Source organism: Ipomoea nil, unplaced genomic scaffold (genome assembly GCF_001879475.1).
Source record: "Ipomoea nil cultivar Tokyo-kokei standard unplaced genomic scaffold, Asagao_1.1 scaffold2279, whole genome shotgun sequence".
NCBI lineage: Eukaryota > Viridiplantae > Streptophyta > Magnoliopsida > Solanales > Convolvulaceae > Ipomoea > Ipomoea nil.
In genome coordinates, this window is record NW_017618707.1 from 769665 (window position 1) to 795468 (window position 25804).

The window sequence follows — 25804 nt, forward strand, 5'->3', positions numbered from 1 at the left end:
ATATATATGTATTACAAAAACATAGCCCATAATTATACATGTTAATATTATATTCTTAGAATTTTAACCAATGAATGTGTATGAGAATGTTTCAAAGAGTACCAATAATTAGAAGTAATTTGATGTTCAATGAACCAAACGCTCCTAAGTATGAAATTTTAAATTGATTGATTGATTGATTCTCCCATACTCTCTTCATATGAAACCAAAATCTACCTAATTTATTTATATACACAATTTAACAAGTTGTTACTTGTTAGCTTCTTCAATCATATAGTCAACTTAGCGGCTATTCGACATCAACTGAAAGCGCTTTTCTATTTGCGTTCACACTTGTCTGTTCTGAACAGGAATCCATATATAACACTTTCTTTAGTTTAGAAAATATTCTCTCTTTCTTATTTTATGTGTCCGGTTCAGTATTTTGAATTTAATTTTTCATAATATTAAGTTTAATATTAGATTATTAGTATATAAATTTATATATATAGAAACTATATTAAAAGTACTATAAAATATTTAAAAATTTAAATTTAAAAATAATTAAAAAATATTAAAGAAAATAAATAATGAAGATATAGTTGATTTGACTAATAAATAGTATATATAACAGGTAAAATTGAATAGAAGGAGTATCTAATTGAAAGAAGGCACGATAATGGTTCAAATCTCATTAAAAGTAAATTTAAATACATGACTTATTTGAAAGTCTCAAGATATTAATTAACATCGAGCATATTTGTACCGCTACCATCATTTAAGTTGTATCAAGTAGTATAGAGATAGAGATCAGAAGACAAGTTTTTCCATAAGTGGTTGTATGCAATACAAATGGGCATAATACCAATTAAAATCTTAAATTTTTTTCTCAAATTATTATATAATTGGATTTAGCTCGATAACATTATAATTATATAAGTATAATTAGTTTTCCCAATATAAAAAGCAGGTATGAAATAATTGAGTTACAACCTGCAAACCTATTATCTAGAAGGTAGGTCAGGACTTAATTAACTGGTTTAGTAGACAGTATTTAAAAGAAGAAACTAAGGTTTGAATCTCGGTAGCAATAGTGCGGGGATTATGTCTAAAGTGGACAGATCATTTGTCCCATTTGTGCGTACCGACATTTGATTCTGTCTGATGAGTCATTGAGTAAGGTAAAGCACATTGATTTAGCAAAAAATGTGCAACAACAATGCTCTTATTTATATACTCCCTTTCAAGGATTTTGAAGGTTATATATAGAGAGAGCTATGAAGTATTATAAGCTTAAAAGAATCGTAACTCAAGGAGGAAACAAAAAAAAAAAAGAGTAAAATGAACCCATCATATACTATACATTTCATGACAGGAAAGAAGTGCCAGCATGGTTATGGTGCAGAAGATTATGAGCAATGTTATCTCTGGAGATTCTTGCGGTGGTTGATCTTAGCAGAACCTCTGGAACTGTGACGTCGTCAATGAGCTCGATGGCGAGCTCGGGATCCATCTCCTCGTTCCTGATCTCGCAAATGTTGTGCAGCACGCAGCACGCCCCGAGCACGACAGGCAAGTCTTGGAGCTTAACTTCTGTTCTCTTCTGCAGGCAGCACCACCTGCCTTTCAGCCTCGCGAAAGCGTCTTTGGCTGCCTTCTGGATCTCCGCGACCTTCTCATTGAAAGCGTGTTGTGTCCAGGTCAAATGCTGCTGAGAGTATGGCACCAGAACCCAATCCATCAAAGGGAAACCCGAGCTCCCAACTATCCAAACGCCATTCAATAGCCCCCCGTTCGCCCTCTGGGACAGGGCGGATTTCTCAAGCACTTCATCGTCAGGCATTGAGCCAGGCCAGCCTATGCACACATCATTAAACACACCCTTTGGATCCACCACGCCTTGGACTGTGATCGAGTACGATGTCCTCTGGTTCCTCTCGGTGTGCCTCTTGTTGAAATACGAGGCTACGCTGATCTTGGGAGCAATGATGGGTATGTGAGTGGTGTACATTGATCCTACTACATCCGGGATCCCTGATATCATCTCGAATTCGTGTTTATTACTTGTGATTTTGGTTTCGTCGGGCCATTGTAAGTATTTGGGCATTAATACAGTCTTGATTGCTGTGCAGACCTCAAGAACAAGCTTATGGCAGGTTGAAATCCCCAATCCGAACTTCTTGGAAACTAGCCTGAGGGGCTCCCCTGTTGCCAATCTCCATATACAAACTGCGACCCTTTGCTTCACAGGCACAGCGTCTCTCAGCATGGTGTTCTCCCGGGCAACTGCGGAGCTCAGTTCACTGCATATCATCTCGAATGTATCTTTTCCCATTCGGAACGCTTTCTTGAATTCTTCATCTGGGAAATCTGCACTGTTGCATTCATCCCACCAGGCCGTGGATCGGTTCTTCACCCACAGCCGCCGCTGTGCGGTTTTCTCGGTTCTACTGCTGCCGGAATCCACCTCCTGCTCCGCCGCCGCCGCCGCGGCTGCGATTGCAGCCGCGGCGGTCCTGGTGTTAGCCCGCCCTTTCTGCTTCCGCGCCCCGTCGATCTGCTCCGCCGCGCTCTGGTGGTGCTGCGCGGTGGAGAAGAACTCCCACATCACGCGGGTCCTCTTCTTGTGATTCGCCTCCAGGTGGGATTTGCTCTCTTCTTCCTCTCTCTCGTACTCCTCTCGCTCCTGCTTTTCTTGCTCCTCAAGCAACAACAACGAGGTTATGATCTCTTTCAACCCGCGGGTCTTAGCCACCATCGGTTTCTCGTCCCGTTCATCACCTCCATCGCCGCCGCCGCCTCCATCTCCGGCGGGAACTTGCGGAAGGCAGTCAGACCTTTTCCGCCTCCGCTTACTCTGCAGATTACTACTACTCATCTGGTTGAGTGTTGTCTCGAGAACTTCACAAGCATAAACAGAGGACAAATCAGAATTTTCCGAAAAAGAAATCAGCTTCACTTAAGCGAAATGGGATGCAATGAAAGTATTCGATGAAATGCGTGAATGTAAATGTGAACGCATATAGAGGCATGGAAACAATAAAATAGAGGTTGTCAACAACTCAGACACGTATATGGCATTTATATATGTGTTTGTGAATGTTAGACAATTTGGGTTGAAAGCTACGGGGGTTTCGAAGAGGTGTGAATAGGTGTGAACACGTATTTGGATTTATCAGCTTGTCTTGTCCGGGGCGGGGGAGTGGGGACAGCTCTTTGAGTGTAAATTTTAGAGCTTGTTTTGTTCGCGGAGGAGTGGAATTAAAATTTCTTGTAAAAATAATTATTAGAAAGATTAGTTTCATTCTTTGGTTGATGAAAAAAATTAATGAGAATATTAATTTTATCGTTTGGTTAGATTTAGAATTGTAAGAAATAACAAGTATAAAAATTTACATGTTCTTATAAATTCATAAGAGTAATATAATTAAGAATGAAAACAAGGGTATTCAAAAAAAAAAAACTAATAATAATGGCAAAATAGTCAAATCAAATCACTTTTTCTTCTCATCTTCCATGAAAAACAAAACCTTTGACGGAACCAAGAATTTTGTTTTCCTCAAATTTGAAGAATTCATTTTCCATTAGAAAATGAATTCAATGAACCAAACACTAAAAAACAACATTTTTGTCCACTTTAAGGAAAAAATTTTCCATACCAAACATCACCTTAGTAAAAGTATGGTTAACTGATGGAATCGAAAAATTTTGATTAACCGTTTTATAACCGAAATATTTTGGTTCGGTTAATGGTTAAAGATAATTAATCTAACTCTTTTTTGTTTTGTTTTGTTTATTTTCTTTAATATTTTTTAATTATTTTAAAATTTGTTTTTTTTTTTTTTGTGTTTAATATTACTTTTAATGTAAATTTTTTAAATATATGAATTTTATATATTAATATTAAACTTAATATTATAAAAAATTGAATTAAAAATAACTTTAGTCAAATCTTATTTACTGAATCGGACACATAAAATGGGATGTAGGGAGTATGTTTCTATAGGGGGGAGGAGGATTATTATGGCATGGTTGGTTTTAAAATGTTTTATCCTATGGTTATCATCTTAAAGAAATAAAATATATATTTCAATTGGTATCTTGTGCCATAAATGTCATTTATTTCAAATGGCATCAATTGTATATATCTTTTCATTTGGTATCATGCCCATTGCCCAGTCACTTTCTTGTCTATTTAAATCATTTATGGTTTTTATTTGAAACTCTTTTTGATTATGTCAAAGCGGAGAGGCCGGGTGCGATAGGCAATATTCAAAGGGGAGAAAAATGAGATTATATATGCTAAGGGAAATGTTTATATATGTGGAAGAATTAAATGATTATATATGATTGACCAAGTGCTTGATTGATGAGGAACAAGGCTCTATATATGATTATGTCAATCATGCATTTGAATTATTGCAATTACAATATGAGTTATTGTCTATCTAATTCTTCATCATAAAAAAAAGGGAGATTGTTATCCTTGCACAGTTACACTGGATTTTGATGAAAATATATTAGTTAATTTAATTAGTTGTCAAGTGTTTTTGTAGTTGTAGATATTAAATTGAAGAAACTTTACTCTCCAAAGCTAATCAATTATGAGTACCAAGCTTGAAGAAAAGAAGAATACAAGGATTCCAAAATTGGAGGATGAATAGGTCAAGAAATAGAAATTTATTGTAAAAGGTTTTAAATTTGATTGTGAGTTCAAGTATTTCTAATCTTCTTCGTATCTTTTGTTAAGCCTATTCTTTATCATCCTCCACACAAATAGTTTTTTTAAAAAAGAGCCAAATGTTTTTTAGTCAAAACTTTCAAAATAAAATTTCAAATCATTATTTTAAAATGGTTTCCTTTATTGAACTTAAAAAAGGTTTTCAAAATGATATCATTTAGCCAAAAATGATCAAGGTTGAGAGCTTAAAAGTGTTAGTATTTAATGTTTAAAATTTTCAATACAAATGTACAATAGGAGTCAATGACTAGGTATTGTGGGTACCCCAACCGTGACCTAAATCATGGAAGGTTAAGGTAAAATCTTTTAGTAGATAGTGGTTGGGTCTTAGCAGGGTCACCTACCGTGATCCATTCGTAGCAACTTGACAATTAAAAAAACTAGTCATTTTTTTTAACCATTTGATTCCGTGTGTGTGTATCACTACTATAATAGCTAGATGAGTGGAGATATGATCCTCCACCATTCTCAAACCTTCCAAACTTCATTTTAGCACATTTCCATGAAAGATTTGAGTTAAGTAAATCCATTCTTCATTATTACCTATCTATTAAAGGTTTTTTTCTTTTATAGTTGAATCTATGTTCTTTTAACCTTTTCTATCTCATTAAAAACTACTAGTATTCATACTTAGAAAGATGTTTTTACTCTTTGTAAATCCTAAAACCTTGCTAAGTTTAAGATTGAATCTTGAATTGGTTGAATTCCAAATTTTCATATACATACATATTCTCAATCTTAGCTTCTAGTGCATAATTTGTATACACAACTTTTCTTTTTAATGACATTGAAATAGTATATATAATTATTTTATTTTTTCAAATGGTGTTTCACATTTGGGTGTGTAAGAAGTGGGTTGTCCCAACACCAAGTGTGGCTATAGTAATATAGTGGCAACCTTACCAATAAAATGGTGAATTTTTTGTACCTTAGATACGAAGGGGTGAAGCTAAGGTCAAAGAAGTGTCATTGTAGTATATGATGCACAAGGAATCCAAGAGACAAGGAGTCACTATCTTGTCTCACCCAATGCTATGAATGGTTGATATTATATTCGCGGAAGTGATATCACTGTGGTGGGGGAGTGCAAGCCCATCGATGAGGGGTATTCATCGAGGATGCATGGTAATTGTGCCTACCAAAGAATAAGCGGCCCGAGGAGTGGAGCTGAAAATCCTAAGGAGGTGCCCTTCCATCGATGAGGGGTATTCATCGAGGATGGTAGTGGTACATACCAAAAAATAAGCGGCTTGAAGAGTGGAGTTGAAAATCTTAAAGGAGGTGTCCTTAGATAGTACGTGAAGTAGGCTTTGTGAAACCACATTGAATTTGGTGTTGTTATTTCACTTTCTCCTTTAAATTTATGCTTAGTTGTAATAATATTTTTCCTCACATAGAATTGCTTAAAGTATAATTAAATGATATTAATCACTTAGGATAAATTGAAACAAACTTTATAGCCTAGTCATGGGTGCAATAAGTGTTATATGCGCTAATCGAGCGGAAGAGTAGCACCTAGACACGGCCATTTATGTAAAGTGAGTAAATATCACAAATAAACACATTGTGGATGCCACGAGGGAGGTGATAAGATATTGATATGATGTATGACGTGAGACATTGGGATATCTAAAATCAAGGTTGGACAGTGGGGGATGATTTCGGCGATGATGGCGTGGTAGAACGGCGTGGGGGAGAGCATACATGCATGGACCTCTTGCTGTTTTTGGTTTGTTTGATTATTGCTTGTAATATATATATAGTTAGGTACGTCTTTCCTCTTTTCTTTGGATTATCATAACCAATCAATCATGCTTCTCTCCCTTTTTCTTTTTCTTTTTTGTTAAGATAAGTGTTAATTTTGTTTTTATTTATTAAGTAGCATTTTGTATGCGAAATGTACGAAAATAATGATTTATTAATATCCAATATACTCCTCGACTATAATGATTTTACACAATTTAATTTAAAGTAACTTTTTGTGCTTAATTTAGTCATCAATTTTGATAATTTTACGTAATTTAATCATTTGTTAAAAATTATGTTAATTGACTATTAAAAATAAGGTTATTAAGGTAATTTCTCACCCCTTATCCCATTTGGTCATATTACTTCTTCCTCTTCCCCTTATTTTCCCTAATTTTCTCTCCCACTCCTTCATCCCCTTATTTTCCCTAATTTTCTCTCCCACTCCTTCATCCACACTAATTTCCCCAAATCCCATCTCTTCCTTCCTTAAGCCCTAGAAATCCTAAAGTGTACACAACTCAACCATTGTTGACAAATTGGCAAAGATTATCAACGGGGGATGTAAGACAAAGAACTGAAAGCAAACACACACCAAAATACTGTACACACAAAGAAATCATACTTGAATTTGATTGTTTGCCGAATCTTCTATGGTTCATGTTCATCATCGTGCATTTCTTTTCATATATATATATATATATATATATATATATATATATATATATATATACACACACACACACACACACACACACACACACACACACACAACAACAACAACAACAACAACAACAACAATGAATTATGCGCACTTTTGTGCCTGAGGAGGTCAGAACTGCTCTGTTTTCTATGTACCCTGACAAAGCACCGGGGCCGGATGGAATGAATCCGGGCTTCTATCAGCACTTCTGGGATGTGGTTGGGAGTGATGTGTCTCATTTTGTGGTGAATTGCTTGAATAATGCCACTTTCCCGGATGGGTTAAATGATACAAATGTTGTTTTAATCCCGAAGAAAGCTGTGCCTGAAACGGTAGCTGACATGAGGCCAATAGCTCTGGGGAATGTGTTATACTGAATTATGGCTAAAATGATCACTAACAGGATGAAACCACTCATGGGGGACTTGATCTCAGAGTCTCAGAGTGCTTTTATTCCGGGTAGGCTGATCACGAATAATATCCTTGTTGCTGCAGAGGTTGGTCATTTCTTGAATAGGAAGCAATGTGGGGCCACAGGTTGGGGGGCTTTGAAATTGGATATGGCAAAGGCCTATGACAGAATGGAGTGGCAATGGGGTTTGATGAACGATGGATTAAATTGATTATGCTCTGTGTGACAACTGTTGAGTACAATATTCTTGTGAATGGGGCAATAGGAGGCCGAGTAGCACCCACTCGGGGTCTCAGACAAGGGATCCCCTCTCCCCTTATTTGTTTATTATTTGTGCAGAGGGTCTATCTTTATTGTTACAAAAGGCACAGATGGCGAGATCTATACACGAATGCAGGGTGGCTAGAGGAGCACCCCCAATCTCGCATATGTTTTTTGCGGATGACAGTCTACTGTTTTTCAGGGCAAATGTTCAGGATGCCACTGTGATAAAGCAATATCTGAAACGCTATGAGAACTTGTCTGGTCAAATGGTAAATTTTCATAAATCTAATATCTGTTTTAGTAGAAACACTCAGGAGGCGGAGAGATTGGCAGTGGCGGATTGCTTACAGGTTGACCAAGTCCTGAATTTTGGAAAATATCTTGGTCTTCCCTCGTTTGTGGGAAGGAATAAGAGGGAAGTTTTTGCTTATGTGGAGGACAAGATCAGGCAAAGGACAGGGTCATGGAAAAAAAAACTGCTATCTCAAGCTGGTAAAGAGGTCTTGTTAAAAAGTGTGGCGCAAGCAATGCCATATTTTACAATGGGCATTTTTCTATTGCCAGACTCTGTCACCTCGTCTATTAAGAGGACCATGAATAGGTACTGGTGGGGAAGTGGAACAGAGAGGAAAATCCACTGGAAAGCTTGGGATAAGCTATGTGTTCCCAAGAATTATGGTGGTTTGAGTTTTAAAGATCTGCGGAATTTTAATTTGGCAATGTTAGGGAAGCAGGGCTGTAGATTCCTAACTAACCCCAAACTTCTCCAGCAATAACTCGGGCAATTTCCTATGGTTGCATCCACAAAAGAGGTATTAGGATAATATCGTGCCTTATAAACCTTTGATATGGGGACACCCCTGGTTACCTGATGATCCCAACCCTTTGGTTCAGACAGAAATGCCTATACAGCTAAGAGATGCTCCCATTGCTGGTCTGATTGATCAGCAAACTAATAATTGGGATCCACATATCCTATCTGATTTATTTATCCTAGAAGATGTGAGCAGAATATTGAAGATCCCTGTAAAGCCAGATTATGAGGACTCATGGTATTGGCTGGGCGACCCTAGAGGAATATATTCAGTAAAGAATGCCTATAGGAAGCTGGTTGGTGATTATGTATGTGCCCCAGATGCTTTTGACAAATGGGAAACTATTTGGAAATTAAGGGTTCCACCCAAGTGGAAAACTTTTTTGTGGAGGGTAATTTGTGATATCCTCCCTACTACGAATAATCTGATTATAAAGAGGGTAGAAGTAGAACCAACATGCAGATGTGTGATTTGGCTCATGAAAATATTATGCATGCATTAGTACTTTGCAATTATTCTAGGCTTGTATGGGATGTTACATGCTTACCCATTATGAATATTGTAACGGATTCTTTTCCCTCATGGATTATGGGTGTGTTGGCAGTTTTAATGGAGGAGCAGATTTGTTTGATGTTGGCCGTACTTTATCATCTATGGAAGACCCCGAATACGGCGGTATGGGAAGGATCTCTCTTGCACCCAACCACCGTCCGGGGACAAGCCGTGGCAGCCATGCATGCTTTCGGCCAGAGCCACCCTAGCAGCCCCAGCCGAGAGCAATCGGCAGCACCGCCCACGCCACCGCATACACGGCCTCGTTGCTACATCGACGCCGGCTTCAGGCCTTCGACTGGCGAAACTACGTACGGAGCAGTCCGTCTAGCTGCCGACGGAACGTTAATTACGGCAACAAATGGCAAGTCGTCGGTTTGTTTTTCACCTCTTATGGCAGAGGCCGCAACTTGTAAGGAAGCATTGTCCTGGTTAAGGGGGAAGAATGTTATGACGGTAGAGCTTCTCACTGATTATTCATAATTGCGGAGCATTTTGCACCACACCTCGTCGGCTATACTATCCTATGCTGGAGTCGTGATAGACCATTGCAGGCTATCTATGGCTTCGTTTATTTATTGTTCTATCAATTTTATTTCTAGACAGATTAATTTACATGCGCATACTTTAGCTCCGTTAGCTTTTACTCAGGATAACTCTATGTATTGGGATGTTATCCCTCCTGACTCTATTGTTTTGATGCTTAATTAATACAATTGTTACAGTTGTTTTCAAAAAAATACACACACACACACACATACAAGGAAAGTCGACAGTGTTGAATGGTAGACATTTTTAAGGCAACATACATCATATAAGAAACCATAGCGGGTGGTAAAAACCGTAGAGCCTTATAAAAAATGAAAGAATTGGATACATTTAATATACATCACTGCAGGAAAATAATTCAATTTCAGTATGGTTAAATAATAATAATGATAAAAAACTTTAGTTCCAATTTGTAAACTCTTCTAGTATGTTTATATTTTTGCTCTTGTAAACTCTTCCCGTTTGTTTAGACTTGTACATGCAATTTTTATTAAGGTGTTTTTGCATTGGATGTAAATATTTATTTATTTAGGGTTGAAGTTGATTTGCGAATGAAGATATGCATTTTTGTGTGCAGCTTAATAAGGGGAAGAAGAAGGAATCATCTCAAATGGGATGAAGGATGAAATTAAAATTACAATTACGACCATATTTTAACAGTCAACTAACATAATTTTTAATAGAAGACTAAATTGCATAAAATCATCAAAGTCGATGACTAAATTGAGCACAAAAAATCACTTAGGACTCAATCGAGTAAAACCACTATAGTCGAGGACTATATTGGGGATTAACTCAAAATTTATGTATAATATTAATATATTGAAAAACAAAATAATTTTAAAAAATTTTAGTTCAAATTATACTTTACAATTACTTATAACACATTTGGTTCACGGAATGAATTTGGAGGGAATAGGAATGCTATTCCACAGGAAATGGAATATGTAAGGAATAGAACATGAATTGTATTCTATTGTTTGGTTTGTTGAAGAAAGACATTAATGGCATGTTTGGTTCATGGAATAGGTCAGGAATGGAATAACATTCCTTGGAATAGACCTATTCCATCGTTTGGTTGGATCATTTTGTCATGCCAATAACATGCCTAGGAATGAGTTATTACTTTCGCAAAGGGAATAGCCATTCCTAGGGGGTGGGGGTGGGGGCTTGGTATTAGCTATTCCCATGCCATTGGGAATAGCTGTTATATCACAAATACCAAAAATACCCTTTGCACATTATATAATATTTATATTTATTTAATAAATATAATGTATATATATATATATATATATATATATATATATATATATATATATATATATATATATATATATATATAATGTATAGTTTGAGGGATTATTTGACCCTAATCCCTTATTATTATTATTTAAAACCTATTCCATTTCTATTCCTTTAACCAACCAAACACTGGAATACAATTACTAAAGTCTATTCCTTCAGCCAACCAAACAACAGAATACAATTCATATTCTATTCCTTACATATTTCATTCCCTGTGGAATAACATTTCTATTCCCTCCAAATTCATTCTGTGAACCAAACGTGCTGTAAGAGTGATATTTCAATGTTTGGTTGGTTAAATGAATAGAAATGAAATAGGCCGGTTTTAAAGACATAAATATCATTATACAAAATAATAATAATAATAATAATAATAATAATAATAATAATAATAATAATAATAATAATAGTAATAATTATGATATACTGAATGCTATATATTTATTTATTTATTTATTTATTTATTTATTTATTTATTTATATTTATTTATTTATTTATTTATTTATTGTTAGAGAGATACATGGGAGTTTGAGAGATTAACTTCTAGTCTAGGTTTTCTTGAGTTTGAATATGTGGTTAACATCTTTCATTCCTTTGTATAAATAACTTAGCTTGTGGGGATGTTAATCGGGCCCGAACCCGACGGGCCGGCCTGATAAAATCGAAACTGATAGGACTATGGCTCGAATGGACTAGTCCGATAAAATAACATTGACCCGATGAGTCCAAAATCGATTAGCCCGATGGCCCGATAAAGCTAGCCCGAAATTAAATGGACTAGCCGGAAATTAAATTTCGTCAACCAGCGACGAATTCCGACCACCGGCGACAAAATCCAGCCGTCCAATGGAGAAGACGGTCGTCTGGTCGTCTTCTCCAATGGAGAAGCGGGTCGTCCGGTCGTCTTCTCCAATGGAGAAGGCGGCTATACGGTCGTCTTCTCTAGTGGAAGACGACTGGACGAACGAATTTTGTCGCCGGTGGTCAGAATTCGTCGCCGGAATTGAAATGACCTGTAATAACAGGCCATTTATGGGGTTTGGAGCTTTATTGACCCAATTTGACATGTTTGAAGATTTAATTACACTTTTTTTTTTAAATTTAAGGGTCTAATTGACCTTTAAAGTAAAGTTTAGAGGCCTATTTGATCATTTTGTCGGGAAAGAATTGGTGAGATAAATACACATCAAAGTTCAAAAAGGAACTGCAAAACGTCAAAAAGTGTAGTACAATAGAAGATAGAAAATTCATGTTTTAAACTTTTGTTTCATTTGGTCAAAAGAATAATACAGAGGGAAAGAAATTAGTTCTCCTGTCTTTTCCGATGAATAATTGTGATAGGACAGCGCGTGCGTCCATTAACATTGTAACATTACCCGTGCATTTGCATTGGATTTGGTGTATTTGGTTTAAATTATCTCATGGAAAATACTATAGCCGTGCTTGGTAAATGGTTGTTAGCTGATAGTTGTTAGTTGATTGGGTTATTTAAAGAGTATAATTATTTGATAATATTAGCTGATTGTAAAAAGCGTTTGGTAAATTAGTTGTTAGCTGATAGCAGTTTGGTATAATTTCTTTTCTCAAAAAGTTAATTGAAAAAATTGTTTGGAGTAGTTTTTTTTTAATTTTAGCATTTTGAAGTTGCAAAAAGTTAATTAACCAAACACTTATGTTGATTTTTATCCAAATCAAACAATTAATAGTGGTCAAATAAGTCAAAATTGGTGATAGGCCAACAATTTACCAAACAGGGCCTATGTGTACTCTCACTTTATACTCGCAACTTTTATTACTCACACAAAATCTTGATGTAGACACTTGTATTGGGACTCGCATGAAAAGAAAAAAATTTCTTATCAGAACCCGCCACATCAAAGAGTAAAATTGAGGGAGTAAGATTTGGTAGTACATGTAGTCAAACTCAATAATAATGTTGCTACTAGAAATCAAACATTGGTATATGAACTAAAGGTTAGGACCTCAACCCACTAGACCAGCGGGATTGAGTGAACCCAAGGATGATGTCTTAAGAGGGAATAAGGGTGTCTTATATAGTATAGAGGGCCTTCCAGATAGTTGACAAATGTACGGCATCGGCTAGTCTTCGATCTTGGCCATACAAATGTCCCCCACTACCTGGATGTCAGCGATCTTCACACGGGTAAATAGAGCATACCTTTTTGTACATGATATCTTGAATGATTTAGGTGTTAGGTGTTTGTGTTGTTAACTTGTTATGCTAGAGACCTAAGATTCGAAACTCTTTGGCAATATCTTCTTTGTTTATTTTGCTCCCAGGGTCCTATGTCATCAGAAGTGGCAAATTTTTGTGTGAACGATAACAAAAAGTATATTTTTAATATACTAAGGGGGCGTTTGGTTCGGGTAATCAGATTACCTAGGTAATCTGAGTTTGATAATGTTATATTACCTTGTTTGGTTCAAGTTATGAGATTACCAGGTAATGTTATATTACCTGAAAGCTGATATGGCGGTAATGTTTCAAGGTAATGTGATTACTCCCGTTTTCTTAGGTAATCTTAGATTACCTTGATTTATTCCAGCATTGTCCTTGTTAACTAATCCTTATATAATAATAATAATAATAATAATAATAATAATAATAATAATAATAATAATAATAATAATAATATATGTTTATACAATCAAATATACATGTGTGCATATTTATATATTTAGTTTTTTTTTTTAATATTTAAGTATTGATATACATTCATACATATAAATAAATAAAATAAATAAACACACAAATAATATATATATATATATATATATATATATATATATATATATATATATATATATATATATATATATATATTATTGAGGACATTATTGCAAATTGATCCATATAACCTAAAATATAACCATTAACCAAACAAGGTAGTATTATATTCCACAATCCAAACCAAACACATAAGGTAATCTTACATTCCCAAAATCTCACATTACCTTCCTGGAGGTAATCTTATTACCTGTGGTAATCCAAGATTCCGTGAACCAAACGCCCCCTAAAAGTACATTATTCGAGATTTTTAAAAAAAGTACATTATTCGTGTACTGGATGTATATTATACAAAATAATGTACTTTATGTACTCAAATAATATATTTTTCCTGAATACAATGTAAATTTTTAATATACTAAAAGTACATTATTTGTGTACTGAATGTATATTATTTGACAATATGGTTTATACAATTGTGTGGACCAATGATTGATCACAAGTCCCCCACTTTCTTTGCTTGTTTTTGACGAGCAAAGAAAGTATAAACACTCTGATCCCAACCTTCCATCTCGGCTCCTAGTCTGAAAGCTTTTTAACTTGGTGTTTGGTCATTACTGTTTTCCCTGCATATGGTTCGTTAGGACGGCTTAGCTCTCATACATACCTTGCAAGAAAAAGAAAGAGATATTTGTCGCATTCCCTTCGCGTAGGCTCACTGAGACGTCTCGCCCCATGGGGTAACTTAGCGGTCCACCGAGAAGTGAAATATATCGACCATTGAGATGTGAGATTAAATGCATCTATATTTGTGAAATGGGATAAGATATGTTGACCGCTGGAAGCGGGATAAAAATATTTCGACTTCTGAAAAGCGGGATAATAATATGTCGACCGCTAAGAAGCGGGATAACAATATGTCGACCGCTAAGAAGCGGGATAATAATATGTTGACCGGTAAGAAGCGAGATAGAAATATGACCGGCCGCTGAAAAACGAGGTAATATGTTTGACCACTAAGAAGTAGGACAACAATATGTATTGACCATGATTATTTTGGTACGGTGTGTGCATGTGGGTTGCCTCCAATGCATTACGAACCCAACATGGCGATGTGTATAGGTCGCCCTGCTACATTGCGGCCTGTACGGTATGCAGGCCGCCTACCCTACCTTATAGGCCTGGTATAATGTATACCCTAACTTGCAGGCTAGTATGGTGTGCGAATGTGGGCTGTCTCCAGAGCACTGCAAGCCCGACACGGTTATGTGCGTACACGGGCCGCCTACCCTGCCTTGCAGGCCCAGCTTGGTACGCGGATGTGGGTTGCCTCTAGAGCATCGCAAACCCACACGGCTATGTGTGTACGTAGGCCGCCTACCGTACCCGCATGCCTGGTATGCTGTATATATGCATGCGCCGCCTATCCTGCCGTGTAGGTTCAGTGTGGTGCGCGCATGTGGGTTGCCTCAAGAGCATTGCAAGCCCACATTGCGACGTGTACAGGTTTCCCCCATGCATTGCAGCATGTACTGTACGCAGATCGTTTACCCTGCCCTGCAGGCCAGTATGGTGTGTACGTGAGCCGCCTACCCTGCCCTGCAAGCCGATACAATGATAATGTTTATTGTAGCGTCTCTTGTCGAGACTACGGAGTTTCCAACTCATGTAGGGACCACTTATCCTGTTTACAGGTCCACTACCGTGTCCATTTTTGTTTTTTGGCAGCTTGTTTAGCCTGCTAGCCTAACAAGGAATATATAGTAACGATTTTTCAATGTAGAAATGTTTTTTCTTACCTCTATGGGGTGCTTACAATCCCACCAATGTGCTGTTGGGCCGAGCCCCACTGCGCACTGCCCTATTGATGGGCAGCCCACTTGCCACTGACATTAGTTGTCTCCCAGGCTAAGGATTGGAAGCAAAGAACGACGACTGGGGAACCCTGGTTGGTCCTGATGACAATAGTGTCTCCTCTGACAACTGTAATGCATGTCGAACCTCTCATATCTTCCAGGCAAGGAGCTAACCCTCGCGGACCAGGCCAACCCCCGCCTTGCCTGTTAAGGTGTTCTTGTGAGTTCAAAGAACATTCGCTTTGTGACTCGGCCGTTTTGGCGTATCTCGGGTTGATTGCGTAAAGGAAACGATAGAACGGGTAGAAACTATGAACGCATGCTTTTTGTAGTGTTCCTACAGACGGCGCCAATGATGATTTTGTCGGGATTGGGTCTACCATAAACCGGGTATGGAAGTACAGAACTAGGGGTAGAAAAATAGTAGTATTATTGCTCGGGTCACTAGGTCCAAAAGAATACGTACAAAGTCTGAGATATTGTCTCAAAACAACGACCCGAATAATAAATAAATACTAAATACTATAGCCCAAAGAATGGACTAGCAATAATAATGTTGCTACTATGAGTCAAACCTTGATATATGAGTTAAAAGGTTAGGACCTCAAGTCACTATACCATAGGGGATTGAGTGAACCCAGTGATGATGTCTTAAGAGGGAATAAGGGTGCGTTATATAGTGTAAAGGGCTTTTCACACAAGCAACTCTAACAAATTTTCTAAACACTTGCCCCTCAACAATCTTAAAGGGAGCTCATCTATAATTATCATCTCACACAAATCCATCCTAATGACCTCTTGATTGAAAACTCAAGTCCCCAAAACACCCTTAGAACCCTTTGTTACAGAGGTTTAAACAACATTGAATGTGAGAAGGGAATGCCTTGTATCCTTAGAATAAGCATTTTTTAGCAGCCCAACATATGGTGTCTCAGAGAGGAAGTGTTATACTTCTTTTTTTTTTTTTTTTTTTTTTTTGTCTCACATGCAAAGAGTTTTGCACAATACAGACACTTCCCCTTAATCAATTTGCCTTTCAGAATCAATGATTCTTTCAAAGTGATCCCAAACTTTGGATTTAGACTCAACCTCTTTTCTCTTCTTTGCAAGAACAGCAAGAAGATAAGGCATAGGCTGCTGAGGATTTGTCTCAATACCTTGAGTTTTTACTCCATGTTTTTTCTCAATTGAGGTGGGAGGTGTCCAGATGCACTGATCTATAAGGATGACCATCAGTAAACAAATGTCCACATAAAGCATAAACAGTCATACAGACATACAATATACATCAACATAAGTATAGAAATCCACATAAAACAGCTTAGGCTTCCATCATAAAATCCAGACTAAATCATCATATATATGAAATTGTCCAAAAGTTAGGGCTCATACAATCATACATACAATATACATACATAAATCCACATAAGTAAATTAGGCTTCCACCATTCCTTTTTTTTTTTTATTTTAAATTTTGATTATATATTCAATAAGAACGTGAAACATGAGCTTTATTTTCAACTATCAAAAATGACATATTGTCTTTACATGATATAGGGGTGACCGAAAAATCGCCACTATCTTAAAATAGGATCTTGACTTTAAATATAGAAATTCTATGATGTTTCACCTTAAATATAATATATTGCTTTATTATTCTTCTACATTTTTGCCCCATCCTTAAGAGCATTGTCCTCGTCCTTAAGAGCCTTGGTTTCGTCTTTAAGAGCCTTGTGCTCCTCCTTAAGAGTCTTGCCCTCGTCCTTGCCATCTTCCTTAAGAGCCTTGCCCTCGTCCTTAAGAGCCGAGCCCTCGACCTTAAGAGCCTTGCCCTCGGTGTTAAGAGCCGAGCCCTCGTCATTGCCCTCGGCCTTAAGAGCCTTGCCATCTTCCTTAGCGACCTCGTCCTTAAGAGCTTTATCCTCGTTCGTAAGAACCTTATCCTCATCTTTAAGAATCTTGTCCTCGTCCTTAAATGCCTTGTCCTCCTTCTTAAATTCCTCCTTGTCCCTTGCAGCGTCAACCGCGACGGCAAGGACAAATATGCACACCAGAAACACTGCAACAAATTTCTAGGCAGCCGCCTTCTGGGCTTCCACCATTCCATAATCAGAATTGAATCATCAAATCATCATATATGTGAAATTGCCCAAAATTTAGGACTCATACAATCACATAGAATACATGAATAATCCAAATCGTCTACTGTCAAACATTTATACAGAATATTAGAAATATGGAAATGCTCAAAAATTAGGGCTCAATATTCAACACAACTCAACATACAAAATACACAATAGGCTTCAACCATTACATATTTACATTACACAATTCATAAATACATTATGCACGAATTTTAATGGTCCTATTACCATAAACATAAAATCATATATCATAATTTTATAAAATTCCTCATGTATATGGAAAGTCCCAAAAATTAGGACTTAGTTAGTCAGTGGCACACGTATAAATTAGAGCTCACATATTCATCATATTTTTACAAATTTATAGAATACATCAAAGTATCAAACAATATAACATAATAAGTCAAGAACCCTAGAAAAATAGATTTAAAATAGTTTTTGATTTACTTGTTTTCTCCAAATTTTTCTCGAAGAACTAGAGCTTCAAGCAATTAACAAGGATATGAGACTATGAGAGTCAAATGCTTGGTTGGCTTCCATCGGCATCTAGAAGACTTGGAGAAAACTAGAACAAAGAATAGACATAGAGACTTGGAGATTTGAAGAACTGGAGAAGAGTATAAGACAAAGTAGTTTAGTAGAGAGTAGACTACAAAGAAAGGGAGAACTGGAGTTGTCTAGTTGAGAGAGACAGAGAGTAAAAGGAAGTGAGGAATTGAGGTCTGAGGGAGTCGTGACTGCGCATGGAGAGAAATGGATATAAATCTAGAACCCAAGATATATATATATATATATATATATATATATATATATATATATATATATATATATATATATATATATATATATGCTTCGAATCTAGTGCAACCCCTATACTGAGATCAGGAGATCTCATGATATCTATTGATTCATTTTTCATGTATGGTTGAGGTATAAGAGATTGTGAAAGTAATTAATGATATATTGAAATCAAAAGGATTAAATAGTAATTGTAGATATATGTTTAATTATAGATATAATTTAATTGGAATCTTAAGCATTATATTAGGGAGATTATGAATGGAAATTGATATTTTTTTTTTTTAAAAAAAAAAAAAAAATACCTTGAAGGGAAATGTATGTAGTTGCATTAGCATAAAAAAAGTTTATGCAACCAATTCTATCCCACCTTCAGTGGGAAAGTAAAGAAATAAAATATGATCCTTTCCGTCATGAATTCTTTTTTCATGTATTATATAATTTTAGAGATTCTACTAATTGTTTATTTACCCGGTAGGTTTTAAATGTGTTTGATGGGAAATTTTCAATCCAAATTATTTGACAGTTTCATAAGGGAAAAGATGTCTGTTTCATGTATATCAACTTTAGTTTCCTTGATATCTAGTAGACTCACCTAATACAACTCATCTTACAGCAAAAAAAAAAAGAGGAATCTTTTTTCCTTACAAAGAATTAATCGTCAGCCACCATGAGCAAGATGAGGAAGAGCAGAGTCACCAGACACAAGAACTCTTCCATTGTGGCTTCAATTACAAACTCCATGGAAAGACTTTCATCCTCGAGAAACCTGACAGAATAATGGCAGAAAATGTACAATAACCTCTTTTAAACGTTAGCGCACTGTTCGTGTACTAGAAACTTGAATTCTGTGTAACTCATTCATCAACAGGTTTTTCCTCGCTGACTGGAGAAATTTTGTCCTCTTCTTTTTCTTCTGAGTTGGTATCCCCACTTTGATCGCCATTAGGTGTCCCGCCATTCTCCACCAAAGGCAAGTTCCCATTTTCAGATATAGTCTTGTTCTCTACAGTGTGAATTGGTTTTGGAAGTTCTCGAGAGGGAGAGGTTGCCAATAGCTTGCTAATTCCTTCAAATAAATTCTTGGCATCGGCTATTAGAGTAGCCCCACTGGGGTAACAACGGCCAAAGCATGTAACACAATGTGGAAAAGCAACCTGGGCAAGAGCGAGGTAAATGAGATGGGGACATTGCAAGTTCAGACTTTAGAAAAGGTTGAGTTTATAGAGAGCGCACCTCAATGAATGCTCGACAAAGTGAGATGAAAAGCACAGATTCATTCTCTCGAAGCATGCGAGTTGTATTATATCTCTGTAAAGAATCAGAGACAGCCTGCAATCCCTTGACTAGTTCTTGAGCAAGCACATGCTTCAAACTTAAAGGGGCACACGGGCGTAATTCATTCATTGCAGCAGATACACCTGAAATAAATACAGATTATAACCTTTAATACAAAAGCTAAGGCTTTTCAGTTCGAAAACACATGAAACATACCATTAACAAAAATAGCAAGAGGCGGATGCTCCATCAGACTTGAAGGAGGAGTAACATCCTCCTGGCTTTCATCACCCAAACTGCTGGCAGGAAAGCCAACTGATGGCAATGGGACCCAGCGGTGAGAATCCAGTACCAACTGGAACAAAGTGAGACATAATCTCTAGTAATGCTTCAGAAAAGAACTTCAACCCAAAAGTTTTATACAAAATAACAAATCTATGACAAAGGTGAAGCTGTATAACATGTAAACATATACCTGAAAATTCTCAACTGCTGTATTCATGTTCTTGGTAAATAGATTCAGTACTGCACTGTTCAAGTAACCACATTGAAATGGATGTGAAAACTTGATTTTTAGGAAACTTAAGAATTGTAATAAATGAAGAGATGTTGGATATTTACTCTTCAAAAAGAGTGGGAAGCAAGCCTCGAAAGTCCAATCCAACCCAACCAAGTCCCATAGCACAGTACTGTAAACACAAACAGATGGAAGAAGCCATCATGCAAGTGTAAAATCCAAATAACTAAATACAGGATAAGGTATAATCATATTAGAGTTGCAAGCTCACGAATAAAAAGAAACAATGTTTTAAACTTATATCAGTTTCTAAATAATTAAGATAGCTCAAGGACCAGCCAATCTAGTTATGTCAGGGGGCATCGTTGGGATGCCTTAAATGTATAATGGCATCAAACTTAATCGGAGAAAACAGAATAAATTGTCTTCCTAATACAGCCAACCCACTTGAGAAATTTACATCAGTCAATACCAAAACTTCCCAAGTTCAAGTGGCTGACAGCACCTAAAAGAGACTAAGCTCTTAGTCTAGACTCAATAGAAGTATGCTAACTTTGTGCTAATTATTAGAAAGTTTACCTACAAATATTACATGAATGTCCAACCACACCCAAAAACAGAAATTGACAAAAGGCAAATTGTGGATAAGAAAAAAAAAAAAAAAAAAAAAATTCTCACCATGCACTGATCAAGAATATTTGACAAGGATCCTCCTTCATTGATCTTGGGAAGCATGACCTTAAGAGTTCTGAGGTGGGAAGAGATTTGATGCATGGCCCAATTGAATAAAAGACCACCATCATAGTTCTCTTCTCTTCCTGATGTATCATCAGAAAATATTGCACGGTATTGGTTAACAACATCAAAAAGATGCATTCTATGACAATTGATCATCCCTTTGAGATATTCATAAGCGTTCCGTTGTTCCAAGTCATCAAGAATCCCAGTAAGCCATGCCTCACGGCATCTTAGAAACTGTAGGGTAAAAATGTATTCGGGTGAGGAATTTGAAAAATGCATTAACTAGAAAGAGGAAGTAAAGGGTCTTCAAAAAAAAAAAAAAAAAAAAAAGAGGAAGTAAAGGTATGGAGCAACATTTGGTAAGACCTACTATGAGATTGAAAGTTACCTGTAGGCGCATTTCATACTCACTGAACACTCCTATTCGACGCAAGTATCCAATGATGCGGAGGCATTCTGGTAACTGTAAAAAGGGGAATGCAGAGAGTAAATTTAAGAGCTTCTGAACTACTATTGTGTTCCAAGCTTGGCAGGACATAAAAATTTACCTGAATGTTTGATCTAAGTTTTTGGAGAAGCTGAGAAAGAAGAGATTGGGTGGTCTGCCGTACTTCTGCTGCAAGAGCTTGGATGACAGGCAATCTTTTGACAGAAAGAAAGAGGGCATAAAAGAGGAGGTTATTAGTTAATAAAACTTATATCAACTTTATATATGTATTCAAATCATATATAGGAAAACAAGGAGAAAGATGCTCACTTCGGGTGCATTGTTGAAAGCTTGGCAACAAAGGCTTCTAAATCAAGAGCTTCATCATAATTTCCATTCCTAACACATCTACAAAATGAAGGGATAAATAAATTCATTTTTCCCACATCCATTAATAAAAAGAACAAAGAAAATACAGAACAAGTCTACACATGTGATTTATGGACCAACAATTATAGACATAGAGCAAGATAACTCTAATGATACCCACCGCCAAATACCAAAGATCGTACTCAGATCCATGTTCTATTAAAATCTATTATACCAATCAAATGCTATCTATTAACCAATATATTGCATTGTATAACTTGAATAAAAAACAGTAGTTGCACATTAGCACATAAACCACATTGATAAGAAAATGCCATTAACCATTTCAAACCCTGCAGCACAGTGGCCATTTTCTCAATTTTTTAACAGAAACTCAAATTCAGAAACATGCATGAAAAAATAAATTTCTTTAGAATGTAATTGGTGAGTCCCGACACTTTTGTTAGCTTTAAATAAAGAATTAAATTATCCCTCAACATTGTCAAAGACATACGTATCCATAAGCTGAGGAATTTCAAGCAAGTCAAGCAAAGTACTGTGATTTGCAAGCAGTGTTTGGTTCATTTTTCTCTTCTCCAAAATTTCTTCTGCAGAGTCAATGAACTCAGTGCAACCAGAAGTTAGCTTAGGAATTTCATCTATCTGCAAAAGAAGAAGAGGTACCATCAACATTTCGTCCTTACATTTATTAAAATTCTCGTCTGAATGATACATAAAGCAAAGAAGGAAAACAAAGTTAAACTAATTTTTGAATATAGCCTACAAAAATTCTGGATTGCATTACCACAAGCATGAAGAATAATAGAGAAATTTTCTTCTGATTTCCGGAAAGTGAGGTACAAGCTTCTAAAGCCCCATTCTCTATAGAAATATGATATATAAAAAGGCACCAACTAAAGAATAAGCTAAAATTAAAAATTGAAGTAATAGGAAAAGATAAAGAAGATCAGATCAGATTACTGCACAGTTTCTAGTCAGTCATTGATCACATGCCTGCATGCAGCCCGAAAGGCATTACAAGTAATAAGGTTGGGACAATGAATAGGGGAAAACATGAAAATGCTGAACAGACTTCTTGACAATCATTACAATTTGGAAACAGCGAATTTATAATTTCTTTGTATGGAGTAACTTTTTTTGGTGAGGCAACCACCTGATCAAGGTGAGATTCATTGGGTGCAAGACAGATTCATTAACATCTTATAGTATATCAATATGGGTTAGTTATCCAAGATTCGTAAACACCTTATAGCATATAAATAAGAGCTAATTACCAAAAAAGGCAAGAACTTTACCCGAAATCACTAGAATAATCCCACAGTAAAACAATGACAAGTCATGAATTGAGGCAAGAAAATAAGATTACACTAAGAACGATAGTGCACAAGTCAAAGGTTTCATCCAAGTTTCAGTTAGTTCTCGTACTTAGAAAGAGAGATTAGGCACATGATGCTCATTTAGCAATGTGTTAAAATCTTCTTTAAGCATGCAACCAATGAGAAAGTAAACAAGTATGCTATGATTGTTAGCCGTATATTAAGTACATCCCTCAATTCACTATATGAAGTTTGGACCAAATTGGGGAGAAGTTTGTGCCTTTTTAGATAATTAACTATATCAACATCACGAACTTGATTGTTATTGTAGAACAACACCAATGTTGTATCTCCATGAGAAAATTAACAGAAATCTAAGGTAGCAGACAGGAAATTACCATGGATTCAAGGTGTTTATCAATGGAAGAAACTTCCTCTCGAATAGCAAGCAGCGCATCGGCCGAGGAGATGAACGCCCGGTAGTTTCCCACCGCCACCTCCTGCATCTGCCTCCGAATTCGTTCGGCATCGACTCGTAGCAGCTCCGGCTCCTGCAATCCAAAAGCAATTCAGTAAGATACATATACATACAGAGATATATTGTATACTTGAGCTTCGAAGGACCTTGTGCAGGCGATCGAGAGTGAATGAGAGAAGTTCGGAGACGTAAGGCTGCTGAGAGGCCGATGCAAGGGGGATAAGGCCGGCGACGGTGGATGTTTCGTCGGAGGCAACTTCCGATTCCATTTTTGTTTTTTTCAGATCGCTAAGCTTAGTTTGCCGTTCAGTAGAGTTAGATCTGGTTAAGTCGAGGCGTCGAACATTGTACAGGGCAATAACAATTTCAGTTGCAATAATAATAAGGAAAAATGACTTTTTTTTAGTCCTTACCAACGAGGTTTACAAATGAATTTTGAGATAATAGAAATTATATTTTTATGAAGAATATAATAGGCAAAAAATAAAATAGTACGGAGTAACTTAATTTTTCGAAATAGTACGGAGTAACTTAATTTTTCGAAATTGTATTATAGTATTTGGTTGGATTAAAGAAAATGTGGTAAATGTTAAAAATGTAATGAAATATGAAATAATAGATAGATCAGAGTAACTACAGAGAGAGTAAAAATGGTGAGAAAAAATTTAGAGAATGTGGTTGAGTGGAAAGGACCTATTCATTTTTAACCAAACGTCAAAGGTTCGATCCGTAATTTTGAACATGAAACAACCTTAAATTTTCAAACTAATTATTCCACCTAATAGAAGTGCCTACAATTTAGTCACAGTCATTGTGCCTTTATATAGGCAATAAAGATGAAGAGAGTAGTTAACTACCATGTAGTATGATGGCATTCATGTTACCATTTCAAATGGGTGATAACAACATCATTAGTGAACAAAAAAAAAAGCTAAATTATCATTTAACCTAATTCGTTTGACATTGATTTCACCACTTTCTTGAAGATCATGAGTGTAGAAGAATTTTGGTGAATTATGTTTCATTCTATCGCCTATAATGTATCATGCCTTTAACTAGGTTTTGTAAGTAGTGTTATCTTCAACTAATATTATATTATTGTTAGAACTTCTTTACCTATTGTCAATCCGCAAGCTCCATTGATATATTGAGATATAGATCTCAACCACACACATTCACGACTTGCCTCATAAATAACCAAAATTTCTAGATTTTTAGTTCATTCATTCTGGATTTTTAGTTATGAAATTATGGATGTGTAGTTATGCAATTCTAGATTTATAATTATGAAGTTATGGATGTGTAATTATGTATGGTGTAGTTATGCAATTCTGGATTTATAGTTGTGAAGTTATGGATGTATAGTTATGCAATTCTCAATGTATAGCGTATAGTTATAAAGTTCTGGATGTGTAGTTATGCAATTATGGATTTATAGTTATGAAGTTATGGATGTGTAGTTATGCAATTCTGGATTTATATTTATGAAGTTATAGATGTGTAGTTATGCATGCAATTCTGGATTATAGTTATGAAGTTATGGATATATAATTATGCAATTCTGGATGTATAGTTATGAAGTTATGATTTTTTTTTTAAGTCGACGTCAAAACGACGTCGTTTTTGCATCCGTGTGCACCATGCATGGTGCACACTGATGCACAGCATAACGCTCCCCTTGTTTGTGATTGGGTTTTATGTGAATCAGATAGGAACCCTAAGGTCTACTTTGGCCATATTAGAATAAAATAAGCTCATATCCATTATATTGTTTATTGAGAAATCTAAAAGTATGTTTAACTACATTTGAATGTTTTTTAGTTGGAGAAGAACTATATCTCGCTGATAGATTTGTCGCAAAAGAAATATAAGACCGTGTATTTTGTCCAAAGACCTCAAAATCATATGTGTACTTAATGGGTGATCTTCATCCATGTAAAACATTTTTATACCTTTTCCACGTAATTTGTTTGATGGGAAAATATTTCATCATTCAAGTGCTTAATATGAAGACCTAAACAAAATTTCATTTTTTCAAGG

The 25804-nt window shown here is 36.1% G+C and overlaps 2 protein-coding genes across 3 annotated transcripts; both read right to left on the bottom strand.

Moving 5' to 3' along the window:
- Positions 1–1186: 1186 nt before the first annotated feature.
- Positions 1187–3135, bottom strand: LOC109150638 (putative nuclease HARBI1). Of its 2 annotated transcripts, XM_019298616.1 has the most exons (3): positions 2804–3135; positions 1321–2770; positions 1187–1282 (listed from the first exon to the last, which is right to left on the bottom strand). In XM_019298616.1, exons 1-2 carry the CDS (start codon positions 2855–2857, stop codon positions 1346–1348), a joined length of 1479 nt encoding a protein of 492 aa, XP_019154161.1. In that variant the 5' UTR covers positions 2858–3135; the 3' UTR covers positions 1187–1282; positions 1321–1345. The 2 variants fall into 2 exon arrangements, with proteins under 2 accessions (XP_019154161.1, XP_019154160.1); XM_019298615.1 differs by having other exon boundaries at positions 1321–3134.
- A 15984-nt stretch (positions 3136–19119) lies between these two features.
- LOC109150661 (conserved oligomeric Golgi complex subunit 8-like) lies at positions 19120–24159 on the bottom strand. Its single transcript, XM_019298648.1, has 12 exons — positions 23911–24159; positions 23685–23837; positions 22464–22612; positions 21911–21988; positions 21702–21795; positions 21542–21616; positions 21091–21387; positions 20517–20584; positions 20371–20425; positions 20112–20250; positions 19854–20038; positions 19120–19774 (listed from the first exon to the last, which is right to left on the bottom strand). The coding sequence occupies exons 1-12, from the start codon at positions 24031–24033 to the stop codon at positions 19475–19477; spliced, it is 1716 nt and encodes a 571-aa protein (XP_019154193.1). The 5' UTR covers positions 24034–24159; the 3' UTR covers positions 19120–19474.
- Between the last annotated feature and the right edge of the window lie 1645 nt (positions 24160–25804).